This window comes from Oncorhynchus kisutch, unplaced genomic scaffold, assembly GCF_002021735.2.
Source record: "Oncorhynchus kisutch isolate 150728-3 unplaced genomic scaffold, Okis_V2 Okis07a-Okis12b_hom, whole genome shotgun sequence".
Classification (NCBI taxonomy): Eukaryota; Metazoa; Chordata; class Actinopteri; order Salmoniformes; family Salmonidae; genus Oncorhynchus; species Oncorhynchus kisutch.
The window spans coordinates 10,014,416-10,025,238 of record NW_022261984.1 but is presented as its reverse complement, the minus strand read 5'-3'; the positions used below and the strand labels follow the sequence as shown (position 1 = coordinate 10,025,238).

The window sequence follows — 10,823 nt, the reverse complement described above, 5'->3', positions numbered from 1 at the left end:
ATTTCTCTGTTGTGTATCAAATTATTTTCTGAAGGATATGCCCGTTCTCTGTGCGTTTCTTTACATATAATTTGCACTACTGCTGGTCATTCATTTTGCACTACTGCTAGTCACTACTGCTAGTCACTACTGCTAGTCACTACTGCTAGTCACTACTACTAGTCACTACCACTAGTCATGTAGCCATCCAGTCACTAATGAATACATGGCAAGAAACATCGGCTGAATGAGACTGCTACCCACTCAAACGGATTGAAGGAGATTGAATGGAAGTATTGGGCTCCATCTACTGTCCCAAATGTTGTCGTTTTATCCCGTAGTATACAAAAGCATCACAATAATTACATGGACAACCAAACAGTTTAAATCACCTTTATTTACAAAGAATTTGTCTTCACAATAACAGATACATAATAAAACAATTATTGAATTGATCATTTCATCCATTAAAAAAAAGGGCTCTCCAAATTGAATCTCATAATTAGATATGGAATCATGTCAATGAAGTTCAAAGTCAAAAGTGGACAGTCCACTTGTCCATTCTGAATAAGCGTACAGCTCCATTTAATTTAGAAATACAACATATGACACGTTTCTGAGTATGACATCATAGTAACCTTTTTAGTACTTACATAATGACTTAAATAAGTGACAGGATAGTGTTAGTTTGGATCTTCAAACTAGTCTTTCTATACAAAATATACACATGGCTATAGTGACAGGATAGTTTTAGTTTGGATCTTCAAACTAGTCTTTCTATCCAAAATATACACATGGCTATAGTGACAGGATAGTGTTAGTTTGGATCTTCAAACTAGTCTTTCTATACAAAATATACACATGGCTATAGTGACAGGATAGTTTTAGTTTGGATCTTCAAACTAGTCTTTCTATCCAAAATATACACATGGCTATAGTGACAGGATAGTGTTAGTTTGGATCTTCAAACTAGTCTTTCTATCCAAAATATACACATGGCTATAGTGACAGGATAGTGTTAGTTTGGATCTTCAAACTAGTCTTTCTATACAAAATATACACACGGCTATAGTGACAGGATAGTGTTAGTTTGGATCTTCAAACTAGTCTTTCTATACAAAATATACACATGGCTATAGTGACAGGATAGTGTTAGTTTGGATCTTCAAACTAGTCTTTCTATACAAAATATACACATGGCTATAGTGACAGGATAGTGTTAGTTTGGATCTTTAAACTAGTCTTTCTATACAAAATATACACATGGCTATAGTGACAGGATAGTGTTAGTTTGGATCTTCAAACTAGTCTTTCTATACAAAATGTACACAAGCAACATGAATATATAACCATAGGATAGTTTGGACAACTAGTCTTTCCATACTGTGTCACACAAAACCACCCCACCAACCACCCCACAACCAACCCCACCAACCACCCCACAACCACCCCATCAACCACCCCACCAACCACCCCATCAACCACCCCATCAACCACCCCACCAACCACCCCATCAACCACCCCACCCCACCTGCAAAGCTATTACATAAATTATTATTCGACTGAAAAAAAAAACCATTACATTTTTTTCCTCACATGGGTACAACACTGTCTACTAACAGTCTACTGGCTTGAGAACTAAACTTAATCTAGATGTTCCCTGATTGAATAAAGAAACTCCATGCAGAACTTACTCAACAGTCTCTGAAGAACACAATCATCTACATGTTGTCTAATGGCCTACTGTTTAATACAACAATTCAGATCTTATTTCATTGAATCAACAAAAAAAATTGTCAGAATTCATTAGGCAATGTCAAGTACACAATAATTTATCAAGTAACTTCAAATACATTCAAGTGGTCTTTGTCAGCTTGGTAACAGTGCCACCTTGGGGAACAGGGTGGTACTGAGAAATAGTTGATATCCATCCCAAATGGCACCCTATTCCCCCAGGCCCTGGTCAAAAGTAGTGCACTATATAGGGTATAAGGTGTCATTTGGGTCTGAGCCTAGGAATAAAGTCAGACTTCAAACCCTTACAGAAGTGTCACCTCACCATGGGTAGGGTAAATACAAGACCAAGAAACTGAGTGAGAACCGGGAATGTAGTTACCGGGTTGACAACGGTTGTCATCAGACAACATTTAAATATATAATGAGTTAAATAGAATTATAGAATTCAATTCAAACCGGTTCTAATTCTGTGTGTGTTTTATGTTGATCGTCCTGTTTGATTGACAGCTGTGGGTGTTGACTGTTCCAGAAGGCACATCTCGCTGGTCTCCAGTCAGGACTGGGCTGTCAGCAACATCAGGCTCATACTCTGTGCACCTGGGGAGGAAAAAGAATAACAGTATTTAGTGAAAATCCATGTATCCTTCCTAGCAGCTAAGCCAATGTGTAATGCAACATGCAAGCATTAGCAACTACTAGCTAGCTGGGGCCAATGTGTAATGCAACATGCAAGCATTAGCAACTACTAGCTAGCTGGGGCCAATGTGTAATGCAACATGCAAGCATTAGCAACTACTAGCTAGCTGGGGCCAATGTGTAATGCAACATGCAAGCATTAGCAACTACTAGCTAGCTGGGGCCAATGTGTAATACAACATGCATGCATTAGCAACTACTAGCTAGCTGGGGCCAATGTGTAATGCAACATGCAAGCATTAGCAACTACTAGCTAGCTGGGGACAATGTGTAATGCAACATGCATGCATTAGCAACTACTAGCTAGCTGGGGCCAATGTGTTCTGTCCATAGAATTAGAATATATTGAGCAGACATACAGTAGCTGTGAAAATAATGTAATTTGCTTGTGTGAAAGATTCGGAATGTACGGAATGGGGCACAGAATTCTAATGACATGATCAAACTTCATGATCAAAATTCAAATGGAATGTTGCATAGAATGGGAACGTCTGTGGTCCTAGTTCTAATTCTAGTTCTATGTGTCATTCTATTTACCTTCTGTACTATCACATCACTGAGCAGGACCTCTTTACTGGCCTGGCAGTCTCTCCTGTTGGGACAGAAATGGACCACAGTAGGTATTGTATTATATGTGGTATTGAATACAAGCAATATATTAATGTAAATTGTCTGCCTTTTCCTAACTCTAAATGTATGTAGAAATAATAATAATAATAATAGTTAAAAACCTACACTAAAAATCTCACATAAGAAATAGAGTGTAGAGATCTGACTTACCTTCCACCTTGGCTTCCTCCTCTGCCTCTGCGGTCACCTCAGCAGGCCAATCGGAGGCGCGCTCCTCTGCGGTCACCTCCACTGCCTCACCCTCGACGACTGCCTCCTCCACACCAGCAGGGGGAGCCTCTACTTCCCCCACAGATGCAGCCTCTACGACCTCCATGGGGGTGACTGCCACATCAGCCTCAGAAGCTGGGGCTTCACATTGGTGGCATGAAGTGAAGAGGGCCTCCTTGACTTCCTCAGCCGGGGCTGCCTCTGCCTCCACTGCCTCGACATCCAGGGCTGAGGCTGCTGCCAGCATCGCCGCCTCCACCACGAGCGCCTCATCCTCAGACACTTGGGCTGTCTCCACAGCCTCCTTTGCCGCCGGTGGTTCCTCTGCTGCTGGTTCCTCCATTGCTGGTTCCTCCACTGGGGGTTCCTCCACTGGGGCTTCCTCCACTACTACCTCTTCGGCTGCAGGTAACTCTGCCTCAACTGGCGCTGCCTCTTCGACTGGGGCAGCCTCTTCTGGGGAAAATTCCTCTACTATTGGTCCCTCCTCGGCAGAAGCCTCAGCCTCAGGTGCTTCTACAGCGGCAGAAGCCTCAGCCTCAGGTGCCTCCACAGCGGCAGAAGCCTCAGCCTCAGGTGCTTCCACAGCGGCAGAAGCCTCAGCCTCAGGTGCTTCCACAGCGGCAGAAGCCTCAGCCTCAGGTGCTTCCACAGCGGCAGAAGCCTCAGCCTCAGGTGCTTCCACAGCGGCAGAAGCCTCAGCCTCAGGTGCTTCCACAGCGGCAGAAGCCTCAGCCTCAGGTGCTTCCACAGCGGCAGAAGCCTCAGCCTCAGGTGCTTCCACAGCGGCAGAAGCCTCAGCCTCAGGTGCTTCCACAGCGGCAGAAGCCTCAGCCTCAGGTGCTTCCACAGCGGCAGAAGCCTCAGCCTCAGGTGCTTCCACAGCGGCAGAAGCCTCAGTCTCAGGTGCTTCCACAGTGGCAGGGAGCTCTGTGGCCTCTAGGGGAGCCGCAGCCGTCTCCTCCTCTGCAACAGCAGCTGGAGCTTCCTCTACGACGACCAGAACTACTTCCTCTGGCTCAGGGGTCTCCTCAGCAACCACTTTCTCTGTGACATTAGGGGCAGCAACAACAGCCTCCTCTTCTGGTTTGGGCTCTTCAGTTTCCAAGACTTCTGCAGCTGGTGCTTCTGCCACTTCCCCCTCCACAGATAATACTTCCTCCTCTACCTTAGCTTCAGGAACCACCAGGGAATCTAGAATGTCCTCGGCGGGAGCGAGTGAGGATTCTTCAGTCCGGTCTTCTAGGTGTTGGACGGCGTGCATGAGCCTCCTCTCAGCTACCGAGGCAGCAGCGATCTCAGAGCTGGCCAGGAGTTTCATGGAGGCAGACGTGATGTCAGACACAGCATCTAAAAAGAGAAGCAAGTCATGTCAGTCATGCAAGACAGACAAAAAGGCTGCCGGTATACTGCAGAAACACACAGCTTTTCAGAATAGTATTTACAAAAATATTGTATATACAAAGGATGGAGCAGATCAGCAGATGCCATACTAAAATCAGTCACAACCTTCACAGAATAGCCATGTTAGATGTGGGTGATCGTGTTATTGTTACAACCTTCACAGAGTAACCATGTTAGATGTGGGTGATAGTGTTATTGTTACAACCTTCACAGAATAGCCATGTTAGATGTGGGTGATAGTGTTATTGTTACAACTTTCACAGAATAGCCATGTTAGATGTGGGTGATAGTGTTATTGTTACAACCTTTACAGAATAGCCATGTTAGATGTGGGTGATAGTGTTATTGTTACAACCTTCACAGAATAGCCATGTTAGATGTGGGTGATCGTGTTATTGTTACAACCTTCACAGAATAGCCATGTTAGATGTGGGTGATAGTGTTATTGTTACAACCTTCACAGAATAGCCATGTTAGATGTAGGTGATCGTGTTATTGTTACAACCTTCACAGAATAGCCATGTTAGATGTGGGTGATCGTGTTATTGTTACAACCTTCACAGAATAGCCATGTTAGATGTGGGTGATAGTGTTATTGTTACAACCTTCACAGAATAGCCATGTTAGATGTGGGTGATAGTGTTATTGTTACAACCTTCACAGAATAGCCATGTTAGATGTGGGTGATAGTGTTATTGTTACAACCTTCACAGAATAGCCATGTTAGATGTGGGTGATAGTGTTATTGTTACAACCTTCACAGAATAGCCATGTTAGATGTGGGTGATAGTGTTATTGTTACAACCTTCACAGAATAGCCATGTTAGATGTGGGTGATCGTGTTGTTACAACCTTCACAGAATAGCCATTACAGATATCAAAATCACGTGTGAATAAGTAATAACATTCTGGGAAGATTCAGTCTTTATAAAAAATAATTAAAACATTGTTTACCGTCTACTGGACTTACCTTCCATTCACCTCAGGGCTCAGGATGACATACCTTGACATCATTCTGCCATGGGGGAGGGGGGGGGGGGCACGTGACCATCTGGGGGGAGTCTAAACACATGGGACTAGTCCAGCAGCCGTGTCATGCCCCTCGTCTGTGTAGTGAGGATATAAACCTGGAGGTTTGTTGATAAAGACCCTACTACAGGCTGGTGTGTGATGACTGATTAACACTCCACTTCAGGAGTAGCCAACCGTTTACGGATCCATTTTGTTCTCTGAACTGCTCATTCAATCCAGTTCCTGGTCGTGTTTGGATGTGCACAGGGCCTAAGGCCATTGGACAGTGTTGATCAACTGCTGGTAGTCTGACTGCCTGGTATGTGTGCACTACTTTAACCAGCCTACAAATTAAAAACTAGAAAACAATTCATGCCAAGTACCATTATACTAAACACATAAAGACAGAGCATTAAAAAGGTGAATGTTATTTAATAACTAATCATGGTTTAGTGTTTGTACATGTGTTTTGATGCGCCAGACCTGTCAAATCAATCTGCTGCTGCGGCTACAGACCAGTTTGGACCAGTTCTGGGTGTGAAGCCTGACAGGCACAGAGACTAGACAATTCTGAAATCTGGTACAAGAGGTCTATGCTGAAGTAAGAGATCACACACACACAGCTACATAAAACCCTTCAATACACATGGGAGCATGAACATGGCATTGAGGCACCTGATATAGATGATCATAAAAGGAATATCCAACTGCTACCAAAACCCTTAACTCAAAGCAATGTACGGTCATGGGTATGTCTAGACTAGAGAAGTTCTAGGTTATGGATGGGTGGGTGTGGGAACTATAGGTTCTACATAAACTGGTAAATATTTCACAAAACCTGCCTTTTGATAAAATAATGTATATGTTGAACGATAATGATAAAATAATTCCACTCTGAAACCTTATAACTGTATGAAATTGATTAGAATCAACATTATAATCTATTGATGTGTGTAGTTTTTAGTCGGAATTAGGTTAAACAATGTATCTGTATAGTGGAAAAACACACTGAGCAAGGTATAGCTTAGGATTTGAACTTGTATGTGTGTGCCGAAGAAAAAAAAAACCGGAACAGTTAAACTGTGTTTGGACCGACCTGGCTAGGTCTAAGGTTTCCCTAATCTCGGGGGAATGGAACAGTCGGCTGGGTAGTGATACACAGTGGTGAGAACTACGGAGAAGGATACAACTCACCTACTGTTTGTGTGGAAGTATGTGCGTAGGATACCTACTGTTTGTGTGTACGTATGTGCGTAGGATACCTACTGTTTGTGTGTACGTATGTGCGTAGGATACCTACTGTTTGTGTGTATGTATGTGCGTAGGATACCTACTGTTTGTGTGTATGTATGTGCGTAGGATATCTGTTTGTGTGGAAGTATGTGCGTAGGATATCTGTTTGTGTGGAAGTATGTGCGTAGGATATCTACTGTTTGTGTGGAAGTATGTGCGTAGGATATCTACTGTTTGTGTGGAAGTATGTGCGTAGGATATCTGTTTGTGTGGAAGTATGTGCGTAGGATATCTGTTTGTGTGGATGTATGTGCGTAGGATATCTGTTTGTGTGGAAGTATGTGCGTAGGATATCTGTTTGTGTGGAAGTATGTGCGCAGGATATCTGTTTGTGTGGAAGTATGTGCGTAGGATATCTGTTTGTGTGGAAGTATGTGCGTAGGATACCTACTGTTTGTGTGTAAGTATGTGCGTAGGATACCTACTGTTTGTGTGGAAGTATGTGCGTAGGATACCTACTGTTTGTGTGGAAGTATGTGCGTAGGATATCTACTGTCTGTGTGTATGTATGTGCGTAGGATATCTGTTTGTGTGGAAGTATGTGCGTAGGATATCTGTTTGTGTGGAAGTATGTGCGTAGGATATCTGCTGTGTGGAAGTATGTGCGTAGGATATCTGTTTGTGTGGATGTATGTGCGTAGGATATCTGTTTGTGTGGATGTATGTGCGTAGGATATCTGTTTGTGTGGATGTATGTGCGTAGGATACCTGTTTGTGTGGAAGTATGTGCGCAGCTATGAAATGGATGTCTTTGTATAATGGACTTCAGAACTGGTGAATAAACTGTATTATCTTTTTGCATAAACGGATTAATTATTATTAAACCCAGGGTCTTACAGATCTCAGGGATTCATTATTATTAAACCCAGGGTTTTACAGATCTCAGGGATTCATTATTATTAAACCCAGGGTCTTACAGATCTCAGGGATTAATTATTATTAAACCCAGGGTCTTACAGATCTCAGGGATTAATTATTATTAAACCCAGGGTCTTACAGATCTCAGGGATTCATTATTATTAAACCCAGGGTCTTACAGATCTCAGGGATTCATTATTATTAAACCCAGGGTCTTACAGATCTCAGGGATTAATTATTATTAAACCCAGGGTCTTACAGATCTCAGGGATTAATTATTATTAAACCCAGGGTCTTACAGATCTCAGGGATTGGTCAGAGCTATTGATTGTCAGTTATTATCATGGGAATTTAAAATTCTCTTGACACCTTTCCACAGTGTGTAGGTTCAGGCTTAGATATTGACTTTAAAACACCTTTCCACAGTGTGTAGGTTCAGGCTTAGATATTGACTTTAAAACACCTTTCCACAGTGTGTAGGTTCAGGCTTAGATATAGACTTTAAAACACCTTTCCACAGTGTGTAGGTTCAGGCTTAGATATTGACTTTAAAACACCTTTCCACAGTGTGTAGGTTCAGGCTTAGATATTGACTTTAAAACATTTGTTCCTGGAAAACTGTTTAATCATGTGTTCTGTTCAGGAACTCTGACCTAATATGCAAATGTTTTGTTTTGTAAAAAAGTTGTAAAATCTAAAATGGTCATTTCTAATTGGATAAAAACGTCAGACAAAACGCAGTGTTTATTACACACGTGAGGGTAAGACAATAGAAGACATGGACGCAATAGAAGTAACTGACAACGTCTTTATTGAAGGACTTCAGCTTCCTGAATCTCTTCTTCACTGATACTTTAGAAAACATTTCCTTAAAGTTGTCAAGGTGCATTATTAGTTGGCCCACGGCAACCATCTCCAGACAGAACAACATTTCCAATGTCGATGGGTCGGAGATGAATAGAACAGTAGTAGTGTTGAAGTGAGATCGTTGGGTTTATTATAAAAAATGTTCCCTTAATGTATACCTTTCACAGTTAGGAAATAAAAAGACAGACTCGTAACAGCATCGGCACAAATAAACTAAATGAACCAAACAAAGCGTGGACTTTTTGAAGTTGTATTGAGAGATGAGGTGGTGAATGATTGGTTGGCTGAAGGAGAAGAACAGTGTGACAGTATTAGTAGAATGTGTGGCTGCATCACAAATGGATCCCTATTCCCTATAAAGTGCACTAGTTTTAAACCAGGGCCCATAGGCCACAAACATAGGGCTCTGGTGAAACGTAGCGCACAATAGGGCCCGGCATCGTCTGGGTTAGGGGCGGGTTTGGCCGGGGGGAGGCCGTCACTGTAAATAAGAATTTGTTCTTAACTGACTTGCCTAGTTAAATAAAGGTAAAAATAATCAAATAAAATGTGTAGTTAGTGTGTGCGTGATCAAGTGATGTGTAGTGTGTGTGGGTAGGAGGGCAAGTGAAATGTGGGATGCAGCCTGGGAGCATCGTCCTGGACAGCTTCATTACATCATGTAAAGTCCTGGCTGGTTTGTGTGTCAGTCACCGTGGTTACAATGCAGTGTTGGTTGATTAAACTAGTAGTGGACTGTTCTAGATCAAACGTTCCACTAGGAGGTAAGGCAGGTAAAGAAGAAATGCACTACTACAGTTTGTTACGTGAGGTTTGAAGTTGAAGGTAAAGGCTCAAGGTTCTGTAAACAACAAGGTATTTTAGTGGAAGTCACCTCCCACCAAGCACTTATCCAAGACCCCGCTTTTAATTCAACACTTCCTAGGGCTGCAACGGGCCACGCCCCTTTTCCCACAGTTACAGGAACTGACAGGGCCACAAATTCTTTGTATAAACACTTGTTTAAAATACATGCTGCTTACCGCGGTTTCAAATGATGAATAGCTACACAAATCTCCTAAATGAAGCAATAATTGAAAAGATTAGAAATTGCTTTAAAATGTTGTTTTTTAAAATAAAAGTGTAGCCGGGGGGGGGGGGGGGTCTGTGTCATCCAATCACAGAGCAGAATACAAGTAATGTGGTTTGTTAGCGAACACATGATGGTACGCGATAGCTGTAGTATCTTCCAACCACAGAGCAGATCCAAGTCACGTGATCTGTTCGATGCCACATCATGTGGTGCTAACAGATCACGTGACTTGGATCTGCTTTGTGATTGGACAATACAGACCGCGAGGCTCCATGGTGAGTGGAGGCTTTGGTACACTTTGAAACAAACGGACAAAACAAACGTGATTTCTCAGAGGTTTAAACATTCATAACCGATGGGCACTACGTCAACAATAAGAAATTGTTTTGCAATCTCGGTTGAAAATAGAACATCTACGTTGCACAGTAATATTGCTAATATTTGATACCACTACGGGTTTTGAGGGTTGAGAATCCACTTCCGGAACCACTGGTTGCAGCCCTATTTGCTCAGCATTGGGGGCAGGGGGGGGGGAAGTGATCCCTTATCTGTGCTTGGTGGGGGCAGACTTCTCCCTGGCACAGTGTCTAGGACGTGATAAGAAGGATCAGACAGAAATGATGTCATAAAGAGATCAGTGAGGACACAGAACCAACTGATCCCCAAAGTTCCAATCACTGGGAGTTCCATTTGGGCACTGGAACACGGAGCTTTATGACATCACCGACTAATCCTTCTAGAGCTTATCCTAGGGAGAGGTGTGAGCAGCACTTAGAGGAGGAGGAGGAGAGAGCAGGGAGGAGGAAGGAGCTAGCAGTTTTTTGGTCACATTTCACAATAAGATGCAGTTCACAAAGCAATTAAAATGCTTCTCTGACTGGTATATTTATTACTTGCATAATAATCATTTAACCTGCTTGAAGTGCTTATCGTCTCGAGGTTCATAACATGACCTTCCTTTCAATCTGAATTTGGGGCACGTTCAACGCATCGTCAAAATGGACTGCAAACTTTAACAAAGCCAAGATGGCAGACTGACATTATGTAGAACTCCGCCATCCATCTG

At 42.7% G+C, this 10,823-nt stretch overlaps 1 protein-coding gene across 2 annotated transcripts in view; it reads right to left on the bottom strand.

Moving 5' to 3' along the window:
• Positions 1-358: 358 nt before the first annotated feature.
• LOC116360145 (fibrous sheath CABYR-binding protein) overlaps positions 359-10,823 on the bottom strand; it is a 30,349-nt gene continuing 19,884 nt past the window's right edge. The window contains exons 5-7 of one of the 2 annotated variants that reach the window (XM_031814836.1): positions 3,193-4,602; positions 2,950-3,004; positions 359-2,313 (exon numbers count right to left, since the gene is read on the bottom strand). In XM_031814836.1, coding sequence (XP_031670696.1) covers positions 2,961-3,004; positions 3,193-4,602 — 1,454 coding nt within the window. In that variant the 3' untranslated portion in view covers positions 359-2,313; positions 2,950-2,960. The remainder of the gene's footprint in view (positions 2,314-2,949; positions 3,005-3,192; positions 4,603-10,823) is intronic. The other variant, XM_031814837.1, reaches the window with a different exon arrangement.